At 37.1% G+C, this 19,720-nt stretch overlaps 1 protein-coding gene across 1 annotated transcript in view; it reads right to left on the bottom strand.

Annotated features, from left to right (window-relative positions):
- The window catches only part of STK17B (serine/threonine kinase 17b), a 27,761-nt gene extending 8,143 nt beyond the window's left edge, over positions 1-19,618 (bottom strand). Inside the window, exons 1-4 of the mRNA XM_007953148.2 lie at positions 19,497-19,618; positions 12,772-12,984; positions 6,008-6,152; positions 314-440 (exon numbers count right to left, since the gene is read on the bottom strand). Of these exons, the coding sequence (XP_007951339.1) occupies positions 314-440; positions 6,008-6,152; positions 12,772-12,984; positions 19,497-19,618 (607 nt within the window). The remainder of the gene's footprint in view (positions 1-313; positions 441-6,007; positions 6,153-12,771; positions 12,985-19,496) is intronic.
- Between the last annotated feature and the right edge of the window lie 102 nt (positions 19,619-19,720).

The following is a 19,720-nucleotide window of genomic DNA, read 5'->3' as shown; positions in this document are numbered from 1 at the left end:
TTTTTTTTTTTTTTCCGTTTTTCTTCTGTTGTCTAACTTCCTGTCTCCTTTTAACCATTTCTTTTTCTCTATGTATAAAGCCTTTACACGTAAAAGTTAAACTTTTGCATTTAATTATTCATTGTCCTGGGAACTGCTTTGAATGTCTCAACAACCCTACATTCACAATAGTCTATTTAAACCAAGTTTCAATGCATTCAAATATCTGAACTAAATGTATCTTGGAATTAAATGCTCTGAAATTTTGTTTTCTAAAAGTATCTTTACGTAATAAATTTTTTAAATGGCGTAGAAAGTTAAAGGAAATTCTTACCTAAGTATTCTGGAGTACCCATGATTTCCCGAAGTTCACATGCATTTCCTATTTTTCGAGACATTCCAAAATCCACAATTTTTATGTCTCCAAGGGGGTATATACTGCTTAATAATATATTTTGTGGCTAAATAAAGCAAAACAAAAAATCATAAGTAATATACAATAGAAGAATACTAGTCTCAGATCCGTGATAATGTAAATGTAATTTATTGTTTAGCTATTATATATTTCATTGAGTCACTCATCAAACATTTCCTAAACTACTATTTAGGAAGAACCTAAATAGTATCTAGTGATAAATTAGGCCAAATATATCAAAGACATTTTTAGTTCAGAGGATAAAGACAGACAGACAGACAGACAGATAGGCAGATAATACTCAGTAGTAAAGAAAAGACTGCCCATAGAAGGTCTTTCCATAAGGTCCAAAAAGGCTTTTCAGTGGACTCAGTGTTTAAGCCAAGTCTTAATGGGTAAGTAAGAGTACAACAGTTGGAAAGGTGCATGGGGGAAGAGCACAGAAAAAGGCATGAAAGAATGAAAATGCATACATTTCCAGAAGCAGAAAATGGTTCAGTATAGCATGAGAGTTCTGGACAAGTTGGGGCTGATTATTCCTAGGTTTCTAGCTTAGATGATAAGGTGAATGGTAGGTTTCCTCCATTATCTTCCAGAACTCAGAATGTGCTTTACTATTACAGGCCAAAGGTCTATTACCAAGTTCTTTGCTGCTGTTATACACCCATACACCTGTTGAGGTCCTGCTCCCAAGAATAACAGTCTCTTAGCTTTGAGAAAAGTACATGCTCATTTATTGTCAAAGGAGACTATTACATTAGAATGCTTTGCTGTTGTTGTTAGATGCCATCATGTTGGCTCCAACTCATAGCAACTCTATGTACAACAGAACGAAACACTGCCCAGTCCTGTGCCATCCTCACAGTCCTTGCTATGCTTGAGCCCATCGTTTCAGCCACTGTGTCAATCCATTTTGTTGAGGGTCATCCCCTTTTTCATTGACCCTCCACTTTACCAGCCTGATATCCTTCTCGAGACTGGTTCCTTCTGACAACATGACCGAAGTACTTGAGACTAAATCTGTCCGTTCTTGCTTCTAAGGAGAATTCTGGCTGCACTTCTCCCAGGACAGATTTGCTTGTTCTTCTGGCAGTCCATGGTATTTTCAGTATCCTTCGCCAACACCACAATCCAAAGGCGTCAACTCTTCTTCGGTCTTCCTTATTCATTGTCCAGCTCTCACATGTATATGAAGCAAATGAAGATACCATGGCTTGGGTTAGATGCACCTTAATCTTCAAAGTGACATCTATGCTCCTTAACAATTTAAAAGAAGTCTTTCATAGCAGATTTGCCCAGTGAAATATGATATACTGATTTCTTGACTGCTGCTTCCACAAGTGTTGACTGTAAAATTTTGTAAAATAAAATAAAATCCATGACAACTTCAATCTTTTGAAGTTCAATTCATTTACCATGACATTGCTCATTGGTCCAGTTACAAGAATTTTTGTTTTATTTTGAGGTGTAATCTATACTGAAGACTATAGTCTTTGATCTCTTTCAGTAAGTGCTTCAAGTCCTCTTCACTTTCGGTAAGCAAGGTTTCTCATCTGCATATTGCAAGTTGTTGATAAGTCTTCCTCCAATACTGATGTCACGTTCTTCTTCATGTAGTCTAGGTTCTCAAACTGTTTACTCAGCATACAGATTGAACAAGTATAATGAAAGGACACAACCCTGACACATGCCTTTCCTAATTTTAAGCCATACAGTATCCCCTTGTTCTGTTCAAATGACAGGTCAATGTACAGGTTCCTCATGACCACAATTAAGTGTTCTGGGATTCCCATTCCTTGCAAAGTTATCCATAATTTGTTAATGATCCACATAGTTGAATGCCTTTACATAGTCAATAAAACTCAGGTAAACATCTTTCTGGTATTCTTTGCTTTCAGCCAAGATCCATCTGACATCAGCAATGATATCCCTCCTTTCACATCCTCTTCTGAATCCAGCTTGCATTTCTGGAAGTTGCCTGTCAATATGCTGCTACAACCATTTTAAATTATCTTCAGCAAAATTTTACTTACTCCACTCCTCAGAAGGAATTATTAAATTATCTTCAGCAAAATTTTACTTACTCCACTCCTCAGAAGGAAGATTGGGCAATAGTGATACTGCTTTGGAAATCCAAGGAGGGGTCACTATGAGTCGGATCCAACTCGATGGCAGTGAGTTTGGGGTTTTTTTTGTATGATATTAATGACATTGTTTGATAATTTCCATATTCTGTTGGATCACCTTTCTTTAGAATGTGCACAAATATTGATCTCTTCCGGTCAGTTGGCCAGGTAGCTGTCTTCTAAATTTCTGGCATAGATGAGTAAGTGTCACCAGAGTTAAATCCGTTTGTTGAACCACCTCCATCGGTATTCTGTCAATTCCTGGAGCCCTGTTTTTCACCAATTACTTCAGTGCAGCTTAGACTTCTTCCTTCCAAACCACTGGTTCTTGATCACATGCTATGTGAAATGGTTGAACACTGACCAATTCCTTTTGGTACAGTGACTCTGTGTACTCCCTCCATCTTCTTTTGATGCTTCCTGCTTTGTTCAATGTTTTTCCCATAGAATCTTTCAATATTGTAATTTGAGACTTGAATTTTTTCTTCAGTTCTTTTAGCTTGAGAAATAGCAAGTATGTTATTACCTTTTAGTTTACTAATTCTAGGTCTTTGCACATTTTGTTATAATACTTTACTTTGTTTTCTCAAGCAGCCTTTGAAATCTTCTGTCCAGCTCTTTTATTTCATCATTTCTTCCATTTGCTTTAGCTATTCTCCATTCATGAGCAAGTTTCTGAGTCTCCTCTGATATCCATTTTGGTCTTTTTTTTCCTATCTTGTCTTTCCAACGACATTTTTTTCTTTCTACATGTATGATGTTTGTGGTAGTTAAGGTTGTGTGTCAACTTGGCTGGGCCTGGTTGAGTGGCTGGGCAGCTGGATATAGTATTCCCCATGAGGAGACTGGCAGTCACCTCCATGGTGGAATCTACTGTGAGCAGCCTGAGGGATGTGGTCTGCTTCCTGCATAGAAGCAGCAGCCTTGGGAACGGTCTCTAGCTTTTTGGCACCCTTGAACCCTGCATGTAGCCGAGTCTTCACTCAGTAGCCTGCCATGCTCTGCTGATTTTGGGACTTTCAATGGACTTGAAATAATGGCCTGATGTGTGGTTTGGTAACATTGGGATTATGCCTTTTTACTTGTTGACCTTGGGTTTTTCAGTCTCAGCAGCCAGCAGCTGCCTGAGTGAAGAAAGCCTCTGGCTTCAGTGGGCCAGGAGCCAGAGGCAGAGCTTAAGCCAAGGTCATGGGGCTTTCACCCAGCCCCTAGAGCCCAACACTCTGAACTTGGACTTCTAGCTTCCAAAATTATAAGAGAATAAACTCCTGTTTGTTCAAGCCAGCCCACTTGTGGTATTTCTGTCAGAGTAGCACTAGGTAACCAAAAAAGTATTCTTGATGTCATCCCACAAGTCCTCTGGTCTTCAGTCACTGGTATTCAATGTGTCAAATAGATTCTTCAGATAGTCTCTAAATTCAGGTGGGATATAATCAATGTCATATTTTGGCTCTCATGGACTTGTTTTAATTTTTTTCAGCTTCAACTTGAACTTGCATATAAGTAATTGATGTCTGTTCCACAGTCAGCTTCTGGCCTTGTTTTGACTGATGATATTGAACTTTTCCTTCATCTCTTTCCACAGATATAGTCAATTATATTCCAGTGTATTCCTTCTGGTGAGGTCCACATGTATAGGCATCATTTGTGTTGTTGGAAAAAGGTATTCGCAATGAATAAGTTATTGGTCTTGCAAAATTTTATCATGCAATTGCTGGCATAATTTCTATCACCAAGGCCATATTTCCAACTCCCAATGCTTCTTGTTTCCAACTTTCACATTCCAATCACCAGTTATAATCACTACATCTTGATTGTATGTTTGGTCAACTTTAAACTACAGAAGTTCACAAAAATCTTCAATTTCTTCATCTTTGGTGTTAGTGGTTGTTGCGTAAATTTTAATAATAGTAGTATTAACTGGTCTTCCTTGTAGGCATATGGATATTATCCTATCATTGACAGCACTGTACTTCAGGATGTATCTTGAAATGTTCTTTTTGACAATGAATGCAATGCCATTCCTCTTCAATTTGTCATTCCTGGCATAATAGACCATAAAATTGTCTGATTCAAAATTGCCAATATCAGTCTATTTCAACTCACTAATGCCCAGGATATTGATCTTTATGCATTCCATTTCATTTTTGACAACTTCTAATTTTCCTAGATTCATACTTAGTACAGTCCACGTTCTTATTACTAATGAATGTCTGCAGCTGTGTTTTCCTATTTTGATTCGCATCCCATTAGCAAATAAAGATCCCACAAACTTTATGCCATCCACATCATTAAGGTTGACTTCTACTTTGATGAGGTAGCCCTTCCCCCATCATATCTTGAGTTCCTAAGGATCTCTTCTGGCACTGTATCAGACAATGTTCACTGCTCTTCATAAAGTTTTCCAGTAATATATCAGGTAGTGTTTCACTACTATTCATAAGGTTTTCAGTGGTCAATCTTTTCCAGGAAAAAAGTAGATGGCCCTGTCCTCCTTTCCAGTCTGTCTTAGTCTGGAAGCACTGCTGAAACCTTTCCACCAGAGTGACCACACTGGCATATGAAATACCAGTGGTATAGTCTCCAGCCTCACATAAGCCACCACAGTACGACAAACTGACAGATGAGTGGTGGTTACAGAAGAATTGTTGTTGTTGTTGTTGTTACGTGCTGTGGAGTCGGACCCGACTCATAGCGATCCCTCCTTGGGTTACCGAGGCAGTATCACTACAGAAGTAGATTGTCCCATCTTCCTTCCGAGGAGTGGCTGGTGGGTTTGAACCGCCAGGCTTCTGGTTAGTAGTCAAGTGCCTTAGGCACTATGCTACCAGAGCTCCTATTATGAAAATAGTGGAAACCACATGTCATCTAGGGAGACTATATAAAAAGAGAAGGGTCCTGTGTCCAAGGAAATATGAGACAATGAGATTAATTGAGATTTTAAGGTCCTTGTGTGGTTGTGGAAGAAGAATAAGGAGAAAGGGTAATAACATGAGAGGCTTTAGTGTTAGTTTAGGGCCCTGGACAAGGGGCATAAATGGTCCGGGAAAAAAAGGAAAAGCCAACAGACTGAAAGGCTCAACAGATGAATGAGTATAAAGGGAGCCATGGAATAAGGATTAGTAGGAGGCTATCTTCAGAGATGGAGATTAGAATTGAGATTTTCAGAGGTAGACAGTTTATAAGAAAAGAAGGTACAGGATGGACTATAAGAAAGGGGTAAAGTGGAATGACTGATTAGAGCATACAGGAATGGCACTTTTTAAGAGCCCAGTGATTAATCTGAGCTGCCTATACATGCAGTCCTCCCTCTGCCAACACAAAATGAAGGCCATCTAGCTGACAGGTAAGCAAAGAGCACAGCCAGTGCAGTCCAGGCTGCCATGATCAGAATGCTGTTTCCTCTCAATGCCAGCTTGCAACTGCACATACCAGGAACACGGAGAAACCCAGATGTTGCGTTACTTAAATTCACATGTTACATTACCTTTAAGTCAAGGTGGACAATATTATTTTGATGTAGATAATAAACTCCTTCAAGTATTTGTTTAATGAGTCTGATAACATCATTTTCAGAGACCATTTCAGCCAGTTCAGGTAAACAGAGGTTGAAAATTTCTCCACCTGCAGCACTGAAATAAAATTCAAATAACAGAAACTTAAAAAAATCACTAACCTAAAAATGACAACTTTTAAATACTGTATACCTGTTCAGGGACTCACAACCACCCAAACTTTAGTCATCATATATATGTAAGGAGGGGTGGGGGGGAGAAGAGGGATCCTTAAGGAGGAAAATAAATAGCAAAACTATTTTAAATTCTGGGTACTAATAACTGAATAATTAATAAATAAAACTGAATAGCTTTATAATTCCATGATATTGTAGCCGACTGTAAGCCTGCATTGAAAACAATAAAAGCAATAATAATTACTACTACAGGCTCAACCTTGCTCTATGCCTTCCTATCTCCCTCCCTCTCTATGTATGTATCACCTACTCTGATCCACATGACAACCACGTGAGGTAGGTGGTTATCGTTCCCATTTTTACAGATAAGAAACTCAAGTACAAAGAGGTAAAGCAGTTTGCACAAGGTCTCACAGTAAACAGGGTAGGGTGGGGGAATGGTGGTATCAGAACATGAATCTGCATAATGTGAGTCTGCATCTTTGACTCCATATATTGTACTGCTGCTTCACACAGAATAGCTGGGGTCAGAACCCAATTTCTTTTTTTTTTTTTTTTTTTTTTAAAGAATTGAAAACATAAAGAATGCTGGTAAAGGCATACTTTAAAAAGTCCCTAAATTTAGAAACAAATGATCTGAATTTACATTCTAACTCTGCTATTGACCAGTAATATAACTTAGGTTTAGTGACTTAATTTGAGTTTCCCCTTCTAAAAAATGGAGATTATCACTGAACTTTTTTTAAGGGTTAAACCTAAATAAATAAAATTTGTCAGTAATCATAATATGAAAAAATAATCTAAATGTTTACTTATCAAATTTATAAGGTGTATTTGGGAATGTCTCAAGTAATGCAAGTTCTTTGTGGTAAAATACAATCTTGCTCACTCTAGAAAAGACTGTTATTTTTATTTATTTGGCTTCCTGCCGTATCCTCAGCCTTAAGGATAATGTTATTATTATTATTAGACAGTAGGTGTTCAATAAGTGTTTGCTGAATAAATGAATGATAGACAAGGCAGTCACTTGTTAGAGAGGCTGAACCTGAGATTCCACAGTTTTGGTGACTTGCATGTCACATGTATTAGGAGCCATAAGAAGAAAAGAAATACTCAACGGTGGTCTTAAACCCAGGTCCCAACTTAAAGGTCACAAAGACTGACCCTTCATAATGTTGAAACAAACTGTAACCTAGCCATCTGTACAGTATGCCAGTTAGAGGCCACAGGCATTTGCTGTTTTACACTTCAGTTTATATTCCAGAGCAAACTCTGTGGGAAAGCTGGTAAGGAGGAACACACTAAAAGCTCTGATCACATTTGCTTCCCTTTCACCCCCACCCTCCATTCTCAACTTCCTGAATTTCAATATCTGCCTCATTATTATATGGTAAAGACAATCTGAATATAAACAATATTATTTACTATGAAATTTATAATGTTGTTGTCGTTGTTATGTGCCATCGAGTTTAGTAAATTCCAAACTAAAGTATAAACCAAAAAAAACCAAACTCACTGCCCTCGAGTCGATTCGACTCATAGTGACCCCTCCTTGGGTTTCCAAGGCGGTATCTCTACGGAAGTAGATTGTCCAATCTTCCTTCTGAGGAGCAGCTGGTGGGTTTGAACCACCAGCCTTCTGATTAGCAGTCAAATGCCTTAGGCACTATGCCACTAGAGCTCCTAAACGATCGGAAGGTAATATTAGAAATTCATATTATATCTACTCATTTTTAATCTAAAGAAAAACTAAATTAATCTTACAAAAATAATTAATATATAGATTGCCTTGGGGTCCCCTGGTTGGCCTGCTGGCTGTTTGTTACACCTTCTCAAGGTCTCCTGAGGGGGTGGGAGCGCCACAGCACAGACTGGCAGCGGCACCCTCACTCCTTCTCTTTCTGATTACAATTAATTAGCTTTAAATGAATCCTCTCAAAACAATCTTCTGTAAAATTTCCAACCTACAGAGAAGCTGGAAGAATATTATAACTAACACTCTTACACCCTTCACCTTGATTCTCCAGTTTTTGACATCTTGCCACATTTATTGAAACATTTGAAAGTAAGCTATAGGTATCACAATGCTTTTCCTTTGTGTGCTGAAGGACTTATTTCTAAGAATAAGGGCATTTTCCTACATAACTGTCACCAGTATTAAACCTAAAAGGTTAACAATAATTCAATAGCATGAACAATATGTACATATGCATACCTTTTTACGTAATTTTGTGTTTTGAATCACGTAAACTTTTCATGATTTAAAAAAAAGATTCAAAAAGTCTCATTTTAAGATTGAATACAAATATAAACAAACGTACAAAATTGTAACAGACATTGTACAATTGTAACATCCATCTTCAGTGGGCTACATTCATCCTTAGGACAAGAAAGAGCGGCAAAGAGAGGCTGAACTTTACTAAATAGTGCATAGTAGTGATACTGTAATATCAGTAGTGTTATGCTGAAACTGCTTTGTATCCCGTATGTTCAGGATATAGCAAATGACTAAATATACTGCTACTGATGGAAACCAGGGTTCTCGCTGTGGGGGAACAGAGATACAAACATGGAATACGAAAAGGTGATAAACAGCCTTGCAGAGGCAGATTTGAATTGAGGTTATCAGAATGAACTCATGATTTTTAAAAACATTATTTCCTAGTAAGGCATTTGACTGCTAACCAGAAGGCTGGCGGTTCAAACCCACCAGCCACTCCTCGGAAGGAAGGTTGGGCAATCTACTTCCGTAGTGATGTAGCCTCGGAAACCCAAGGAGGGGTCGCAGTGAGTCAGGTCTGACTCGACGGCAGTGTGTGTTCTTGGAAAGGCCTACAAGCCAATATCCAGATCTTGGTTTCCACGAAAAGGTGCCAGAACTTCTTGAAGAGATAACTGATTACAGGTGCAGGGCAGGGAAAATATCAGGTGAGCCTGTAAATTTTGTGCCAGAAAGCAAAGAAGTCTTTAAAAATCATTTCAAAAGGACACAGGAAGTAGCTTGAAAGAGCACCACTAGCTAAATTTGGACATGAAAAAGAATAATGACAGAAACTGATTATAACCCATTAATTAAAAAGTAAAGCAAAGCAAAACTAGGAATCCATAGTGAAACTTTTAAAAGGAAAAGAAAGGGAGGGGAGCTCTTTACAGAGCACCAGTTTAATAAAATTAGAAGGAATAATTTGCAGGTGCGTCAAGTCGCCTCTGACTCAGGATGACCCCACTGGTGTCAGAGCAGAACCATGCTTCTTGGGGTTTGCAATGGCAGATTTTCAGGGAAGTCGTTTGCCAGGGCTTTCTTCCAGGTGGACTCCCACCTCCAACATTTTGTTCACAGCTGAGCGTTAAACCATTACACCACCCGAAGACTCCAGGAGGAGTAAGAGAATTAGAAAATCACTATTTGTAACATCTGTTTTAATCACTAATTCAGGCAAGTACCACCAGGGTTACTGGAATCACTAGATAAAAAGTTATTAAGAGAATTTTCACATGGGCTCAAAATATCACAGATTACTTATTAATTACAAACAGAAAAATGTTCCTTTACAATGGAGCAAGCTGTCAGACACTACCATAACCATGTTCAAAATTTAGCAAAACCAGTAATGGAACAACTTGATATTATTGCCAACTGATTTGACGCAGTAAGAAATACATATTATCATCACTCACACTGCTTTCTTGCCAAAAAATGATTAGCCTAAATCTAATTAAGAGGAAACACTCAGACCAGATTGTAGAACATTTCACATGACAAATGGCATAGATTTTTCCCAAAGTCAATGTCATGAGGGGAAAAAACAAAAAAAGTGACTAAATAGGCTTATCAACCAAGTACAATCTGTGGATAGTAATTGGACCTTGTATTAGAAGGTATAGAAATAGGGTTATAAGACATTTAGGGATAATCAAAGAAATTTAACCTACACTGTGTATTAGATCACACTGTGGAATCATTGTTAATGTTTTAGGTTTAACAGTGGTGACAGTTATGTAGGAAAATGCCCTTATTCTTAGAAATAAGTCCTTTAGTATACAGAGGAAAAGTACCATGGTACGTACAGCTTACTTTCAAATTATTCAATAAGCATGGGAAATGGTCAACAACTGGTGAATCAAGGTGAAGGGTATAAGAGCATTAATTATATTGTTCTTTCTGAAACGTTGCAAAATTAAAGTCAAGGGAGAAAAATGGTTAGGGAGTGGTTAGGGAGGGGACCAAGCTGGTAATAGTTATATTGGACTAAAAGGTTCCACCACTTTATTTTCCTCATATAAAGACTGTGCCACCTGTCTAATCAAAGTTTTTACCTTTGATTGATATGTGTGATGGGATGATGCCATCACAAAAGTGGTAATTAAACCAAAGACTTAGCAATACATTTTAGTTTCAGTTGCTCTGGTAAGAAATTAAATATACTAATCCACTTAAACATTTGCTCAATGCCTGCTACATTTCAGCCATGAAGTACAGAGATCTGTCGCAGTCCTGCCCTTAAAGAATTCAGTTTGCAGAGTAGGGTACCTGAATTAATTTCAGAGTGTAAGGTCCATCTATAAAATATTGTATTTGTTATATTCGATATAGTTTGTTATTGCTATTTAGATAAACGTCAAGAAGAGGTTTTATGAAAATGGTCGATGTTCCTATGCATATTTGTCCTCCATTACTGTCTTTAAAAAATGTTAGCGAATGTACTTAGCTGACTTCAAACATGAGGATGTCATGCAAGTAGGTAACTTTTTTAAGGTCAGATGAAGAATCCTTGGCAAAAATAATCATAAAATGTATGAAAAATTAAATCATACTGGTAGTACCCTGACCTTTTCTGTAGTTCAATTTACTTTGGGGGTGCTACAACATGCCTTCATACAGCGTCTCAGTGTTCTAGGAAATGTACTTAACCAACCTCTACCCTCATCTGGTGAGTGTGCTGAATCTCTGGCTGTTTTCCATTTTTCACTGACTTGAAGGAAGGGCTAGTGCCAAAAGAGCAAGGAGGCTGCATCTTTTGACCTCCTCTAACCCCACAAGAGGAGGACAGAATCAGCAGCAGCAGCCCCAGGCTGCAAGGCCAGGCATGCCGCTTCCCTGCAGCCCTTTCACCATCTGTTCCTCCCAAGGCACTCACCACCTCTCTGCTGGGTTCAATAATTCACTGTCGTAGCCACACAGAACTCACAGATTATGGGGTTTATTAGTCTCGCTCAGCTGGCCATCTCTCAGCTGGCCATCTCTCTCAGTCTCTCACAGTAGCACATCTCTCCCTCAACAGTGCATGTCTCTCACATCTCTCTCTCAGCAGTGTGTCTCTCTCACATCTCTCAACAGTGCATGTCTCTTAGCAGCACATCTTTCTCAGCTGGCTGGCAGCGAGACATTCCTTCTGCCTCTAGGAGGGCTCCTTTTGAGCCTGGCAGAGGGGCCAAACTAACTAATCCCAACATCAGAATTCTATACACCTGAGAGAGAGTGAACTTCCCAGAAGATTGCTTCGTGCCACTCTCAACAGAAATACCCCTGATGGATAACTTTAACAATCAGAAGTTACTCAGTTGCTCACAGCAAATTCCACCATGGAATTTACAAAGACTATGGCTAGAAAAGTAATACTGTGTAATTTACTATACCACAGCTAGGTGTTATTTCTTATTGCTACAATTTCTAGTACTGTGTTCTACACACTCACACACGAACTACATATGTGTTTCTTTATCCAACAATGAGCTCAAAACCAAAAATTAAACTCATTGCCATTGAGTCAATTCCAACTCATAGTGACCCCATTGGGTTGCTGAGGTAGTATATCTTTACAGAAGTAGATTGCCCCATCTTTCTTCTGAGAAGTGGCTGGTAGGTTTGAACCATCATTTTCTGGTTAGCAGTCAAATGCCTTAGGCGCTGTGTCACCGGAGCTCCTCAACAGTGTGCTAGGCACACCTTTATGCACTTTATATTGCTATCCTACTTGGTCATTTCCCTGAAGGTATTTTGCAAACAGATGGTCAAAATACATAAATGATTTCAATTCTACTTGCCCATCACATTGTTTCCCAGAAAAACTTAATCAATTTTCTATGCCATCAGCAAAATAAAAGTATGCACATCTCTCCACATTCCCCAAACAGTGCGTGTCTTTCATTTATTTTGTGCTGCTTCCTTAGGACCTTAAAATTTTTATATGTGTTTAAAAAAATAAAAACTCACTGTCATCGAGTCAATTTGACTCCTAGCGACCCCTCCTTAGGTTTCCGAGGCGGTATCTCTACAGAAGTAGATTGCCCAATCTTCCTTCTGAAGAACAGCTGGTAGGTTTGAACCACAAGCCTTCTGGTTAGCAGTCAAATGCCCTAGGCAGTATGCCACCAGAGTACATTCAGCTTTGTGAAAGTATTTTAATATAAATTATATCCTTTCAATATTTTATCAATAGGATCTGTACAAGTTATCATAATTTTATCATTCTTACTCTTGATGTTTCAAAAGTCAGCTTACCCTATGATTAAAATAGGTATCAAAAAATCTACTTAAATTTGCTAAAATGTATACTTACTATTCCAATATCAAAATGATCTCACTTGCAGTTTCATAGACTTCATGAAGAGTTATCACACGGGGACAGGACTTCGCCAATTCAAGGACAGCGATCTCATGCAGAATCTCTGCTCGGCAATCTTGTCCTCTTCTTCTCTTTTTTAGAAATTTTGCAGCATATTCTTGGCCAGTAGATTTTGATATACATTGTCTAACCACAGCAAATTTTCCTCTGGAGGGAAAAAGGAGGAAAAGAAATTTTAACTTTTCTGTAGAAAAAACTGAATCAAATATTGTAGGTACTTCTGTAGAATTATACTATTGTCACACACAAAATATATAAATGGTAAACTGTAATAACAGGATAACACACAGAACTATATTTGTTCCTCACTGGTAAGATGATACTATCATTGCAGGGAGGAATCTTATTTGCATGCCAATTTCATGCCATACTTTTCATATAAATTATTGCGTTTGAAAATCAAAACAATCCTATATACGTAGAATACTATTGTGTTTTGCAAACTCTAGAGAAGATATGCAACTTGGCCAAAGCATAGATTTAAACTTCTGGTCTATTTCCAAAGATCATAATCTTCAGAGGCTGTCACATTAACTGTCTAATCAAATTAACCTTCCACCACATATAAAAAAATAAATGAATGTAGAAATGGGCATTTGACTTAATTTAGTTTCATTAGCATAATTATTTTATCTTTCAATACCACTTTTATCAACTTTGAAACTTTCTATCACAATTCCTTAGTCATTTTATGCTTACCAATTTAGGAATAAGAATGTCTTTAGATATCTTTAACAGCTCTTTATACCTCAGCTAATTTTTTTTTCCAAGACACTTAAAATTCAAGTTTTTGTTGGCAAATTTGTGTATTTCAAGTCTACAATCTCCCAAAATCTGGTTTCCCAAAGACTTAGAGCTATTTTCAATTAGACAATTTTGAGAAATTAATAAAAGTTATTGATTGCCGTCCAAGAAAAAATGTACATACGCCCTTAAATAGGAAGTTGTGCATACAATTTCAGATGGTTTTCGGATCTCTAAGCTCATCCATACCTTCTTATCCTAAGGCACAAAGGCTCAAACTACTCTCCAGTTTCTGGTACTAACAAAGCAAGTAAAATACGGGATCTGCAAAGAGGAACTTATGTTCCACAAACCCTCTAACCCCAATCTCTCTAAGAATGTACTTCCATCCCAGCATATCCGGAAAATAATTTTAATATACTTGGAATACATAAGACAGTGGGAAAGGTAAATTAGCAAAATAAATTGCTTGACTGTATTCTACTTGCTATTCCCAAGGGCCAAGATAACCAAGATTCCTGCTCTTTATTTCTCAAAATTGTTTTCAGTGAAAAACACTGGCAACCAAGCTGGAAAAATATAGCTACTAATGCTTAAAAAAAAATAGTGACTGAGGCATAATTTGACTCATCTACACTTATCAAAATACACATCAACTAAATAAATTGTCATTTATAAGCTCAATTATTTGAAAGTACTTTAAGAATGGGGAATGTTTCATTTAACTATAAAATATTATCTTACTATACAAAAATCAATACATTTCAACAAATACACAAACAAGCAAAGCAATTCCTTTATATTAAAACGACCCACATTTTATAAGTGTTATATTAGATAAACTGAGTCAGAACAAGATTAAGTAACTCATGAAAGGTCAAATATAGAATGAGATTGCCAAGAATTAAACTGGGGAATGTGAATTCCTAGCTTTCTGTTCTAACCACTACAAAACAATTCCTCCCTTTAAAATCATTATTTTTCAGAAGTGCAACTCACTTACTTCTGCCAATTCTTATTCAGATTTAGAAGGAAAAATGAGTCTAAAACAGGCATGATTTTCATAAAGAAATTCACTTTGTAAAAATTTAGGAAATAGAAACTAGTTAGCCAAGAAAATTATGCATTTGAAAAAAATATAGTTGATAGTATCAAGTGTGACAATTTAGTTCTGCTATAATCTTACAGGGAGCTCTGGTAGTGTACTGCCTAAGGCACTTGACTGCTAACCAGAAGGCTGGAGGTTCACACCTACCAGCCACTCCTCCGAAGGAAGGCTGGGCAATCTACTTCCATAGAGACACTGCCTTGGAAACCCAAGGAGGGGTCACTATGAGTTGGGTCCAACTCGAAGGCACATAACAAAAACAACATAATCTTACAGCTAAGCCATAAATCTCTCAGAAATAAAGGGCTAATATTAAATAGCATTTCCTACCTAATTTTTTCAGATATTCTCAAGAGCCTTTCTTAGGCAAGTATACTCATTAACCAAGGGCAAAAGTGACTAAAGGGTATTGGTAATTATTTGCCAACACTCACTACTAAGTAACAGCTCCATGAGGGAAGGGACCATATTTGTCCTAATTGCTACAGTAATGATAAAATCTACCCTGTACTAATACAGTGTAGTTATCTCTTGAATGAATACAAATATCTGTTGAATGAATGCAAGGATTATAGGGTTATACCTACTATAACCAGAAGGCTGGCAGTTCAAACCCACCAGCCACTCCTCAGAAGGAAGATGGGGCAATCTACTTCCATAATGATACTGCCTTGGAAACCCAAGGAGGGGTCCGTATGAGTCGGGTCTGACTCGACAGCACATAACAACCACCACCACCATCTACTATAATACCATATCCTGTGCTATTTTGTATACTAAAAGCATTTCTATTTTTTAAAGCTGATTTGAGATTCCAACAGAGCTACATACACACAAATACACATATTTACTTATATGTTGTTAAAAAAGTAAATATTTTTAATACAATTATCAGATGACTTAGGAAAGAAAGTTTTTTTTTTTCCTATTTTAAAATGCTAGTTGTGGTTTAGCACTATCAAAATTATATAATCTGTAATATGTATGATGCTGTGCCAAATTTAATAGAAAAATTCAAGGAAATGTAAAATCTTTAACTGTAATCCTTAATTCATGCCCTAAAAAGGCTGCCTAGATTTCCCAGTGGTTCAAAGCTCTAGTAGTTACTGCTCTGCATTCTAGAATGCACAATAAAATGTGAAAGGAGGGGGCAGGGTAAGCCACAAAGGAAGCTGACGTTTGTTTCTGAATCTGCCTCACCCTTCTAACCACAAGAAGTCCTGTGAAACCTTGCCTCAGTTGGGGGAGGGGTGGAAAAAACTTACCCAATATGCTAAAAAACAGGAACAATGCAAGTTGTTTGAGAATAGTCAGAAATGAACTTCTAACTTTTGTATATTTTCCTTTAGTTTGCTGTTTATAAATTCCTAAACATTGTCTTAAAATTAATTAAAAAAACCAGTTGATTTAGACATAACTTTGGAGCTCACCACATGCTAGAATTTTATGTCTACATACTTCAAAATGCACAAGACTCAGGAGAAACAAGATTATGATCCTATTTTCTATTTCACAAAATGATAGGATATTAAAATTAGTAACAATATTGAAAATAACATAAGCATCTTCTTGACAGATGAAAGGCTGTGATTTTTAATTTATCAAGGTTTACTCATTAAATATATTAATATTTACCACATGACTCATTGTTGCTGTTGTTGTTATGTGCCATGGAGTTGGACCCGACTCATAGCGACCCCTCCTTGGGTTTCCGAGGCAGTTATCACTACGGAAGTAGATTGCCCCATCTTCCTTCTGAGGAGTGGCTGGTGGGTTTGAACCTCCAGCCCTCTGGTTAGCAGTCAAGTGCCTTAGGCACTATGCTACCAGAGCTCCTACATGACTCATTAGCCCAAATCAATTAAAAGAAAAATGTTGGAAGTCTTTCATTAAAATATTAGAAGATGAGATATTAGCAATCAATTTGTTTTAATCAGATTTAATCAGGATTTTTTGCTCTAACATGTTAAGAAGTACACCTGATTGGAATTTATGATTGTTATTTATAATGGCACCTCATTTATTACACAGTTTAGAATTTTTAATATTGTTCTCTTCAAGGTTTAATTTCTCCAAAACCCTCACCAAACCAAACCAAACTCACTGCCATCGAGTCGGATCCAACTCATAGCAATCCCTCCTTGGGTTTCCGAGGCAGTATCACTATGGAAGTAGATTGCCCAAACTGCCTTCCGAAGAGTGGCTGGTAGGTTTGACCTGCCTGCCTTCTGGTTAGCAGTCACATGCCTTTCTGCTCAGTTAACAAGATGCCGTTGTGTCAACTCTGACTCATGGAGACCCCATGTGGGTCAGAGTAGAACCAAGCTCCACAGGGTTTTCCAAGGCTGATTTTTCACAAGTAGATCACCAGGCCTTTACTTCAAAGCTTTTCTTGTTTTACCCAAACCTTCAACCTTCAGTTGGCAGCAGAGCACATTAACAGCTTGTACCATTCAAGGGCTCCAAGCACAGCCTAGCTCCCATAATGACCCTTATTTTCCAAAAGTAATTTAATAAACATAGGTTAAATTTCTCATCAAAATAGTAATTTAGAAAAGTAAAATAATAATAATAACATGCCCTTTACTGTGTTCAAGGCTTTGCATATACAATTACCCGCTCAAAGCAGTTTCCAATTTTTTTTTTTTTGCAATAGAAGGAAACTTGAAGATGATCTAATCTACTCTATCATCTTAAAGAAAAGGAAATTTCACAGCTAAGTAGACCACACAACCTTAGATCCAGAGCAAAGACAGGTAAACTGACTACCAGCTCAGCCTGTTTATACCAATATACTAGATGATGCCATATGACACAAATTAGACATAGCTACTGGGAAGGAAAAAAAGAAAAAAAACTCCTAATGGAATCCTAGGCCACTTGAATAGAGCGATAGTTTAGCTGTATTTGAGATGGTCATATGTTGAAAATAATTGTATCCAATTTTAGGTTTCCATTTTAAGATGGACAATGATAAAATACAAAGTGGCCTAAGAGACTGGATCAAGGAAGGCTGTCTGGAAATCAGGTCATATAATGAGTAGTTAAGGAAACCGGTGATGTTTAGCTGTATTAAATACCAGAAAGGTTTCCACATGGATACATGCAGCTACAAAGAGGACCTTGTCAATTGGGTTGGTGTTAGTAGAGCAGAAAACGGAACCTTCTATGCCTAAGAGGTAGCCACAAAATGGAACAGAGACACCATCTGAGGTAGCGAGTTCCCCATCACCGAAGCATTCAGATTAAAGCTGGATAACAGCTAGTCAGTGAAATTTAAAAAAAAAAAAAAAATGCTGTACTGCCTAAAAAAATTATGTTAGAAGACCACTGACCACTGACTGAAGTCCTTCCAAAGCAAAGATTCCATGACTATTCAATGTTAGTTATAGGAAACTAGAAAAACCACTTACTCTTTCCTGTTTTAATGCAAAGAGAAATAATTACAGAGTTTAAACAAGACAATTTCTTAAAAACATTCCTAAAAGAGGTGGTTTAAGCTATATAAAAATTTTTTCTTCACCAGAGATTTTTTTTTTAATTGTGGTAAAATATGTATCACAAAAAAAAACATACTGTTTTCCACCAGTCTTAACGGTCTGATTCAGTGACGCTAATCACACTGTCCCTGCTGCGCAAGCGTCACCACCACCCACCTCTGAATCACATCTTTGTATGTACCATTAAAACCACCACGTTTTATACAAAAAATCAAATAAATAAATATGCCAGCAATGACGCAATCGGCTTGTGTATTTAATTCTTAGTCTGATGAGGTATATTATCATCATGCTTATTTTGCAAAATAAAAGAAAGTTACAGCCAATCTCTGACAAGGGAAAAAGGCAGGACTTGCCTTTACCCTTAAGATAAAAGCCAAACCAGAACCGAAATACTTTTCATAGTTCAGTCAATTTTTGTTTTCACATTCAGGTTCTTAAAGGCAAAAATCAATCATATAATTTACCATCCATCTATCAATACAAACATGGGCTTAAAAACAGAAGTCAAGACATTTACCTGCAGAACTAAAATCAAACTAGAGATATAAACTGACGGCCATCTTCCAACACTTCATTAAGTACTTTTAACTTAAAGCTTAAAAGATATCGATTACATAATCAACTTACTAGGTATATCTTTCCTAATTTTCATATATATTAAAATACTAGTACTAAAAAGTCTCAACATCGGGTTACTCCTTGGCCTCAAAGAATTTACATCTTGGTTAAGGCAATGATTAGCACAGGCCTTCACATATATAAAACATGTACTTTTTTATAATATAGACGGATACTATCAAATTTTTGCTTAGTTTAGGAAAGAAGAAGAAGAGAATTTTTCTTTTCTTAACCTAGCAGAGTATACTAGGAATTTTTTTAAAAAAATTATTTATAAAAATGTATTAGCATTATATTAAAATCCAGAACCTTAGAAATATTAACTAATTGAATCCTCAGAACTCCAGCACTAAGAGATACAGTAACTTAATTGAGGTCACACAGTTGATCATGGGGCAAGCTATGCTTATGTTGCCTCTTCCCACGTACAGCCTCAAATAAGAACTCTGACAGCTTCTCAGGGGCTCTGAAGCGAGGTAGGATGTACGATATAAACTCACTAAAACTTCCACAGATTTTATTTTCAAGTCAGTTAAGATGAGACGCTGTCTAACAACAACAGAGATGACTCGTCTTTTTAATCATTGGTAAATAATGATCCAAAGTGAGTTCTATAGTGCCGAATGTAAAAACAGAAACCCAAACTTTGAATTTAAACAGTATGGAAATCATAAAAGTTTTCTTACCTTCCTAGCTCTTTAGATGTAAGTGTATAGAAGTTATTAAAGTTTTCCGATTTCATTGGTGTTTGAGGAGTCGTAGTTAGCAAGCCTGAGATACTTCGGCAATCAAACCTTCTCCTCGACATGTTAGATGACTCCTAGGTATCTTTCTTTATTCACTTATTTTCACCTTTTGAAAAAAAAGAAAAAAGATGACAGAGGATATAACTTAAATGTAATTAAGAAAA

This window comes from Orycteropus afer, unplaced genomic scaffold (genome assembly GCF_000298275.1).
Source record: "Orycteropus afer afer isolate SDZICR_OR568_19922 unplaced genomic scaffold, OryAfe1.0 scaffold00374, whole genome shotgun sequence".
In the NCBI taxonomy this organism is placed as follows: Eukaryota; Metazoa; Chordata; class Mammalia; order Tubulidentata; family Orycteropodidae; genus Orycteropus; species Orycteropus afer.
The sequence above is the reverse complement of the archived record's forward strand: the minus strand, read 5'-3'. Positions and strand labels throughout refer to the sequence as shown.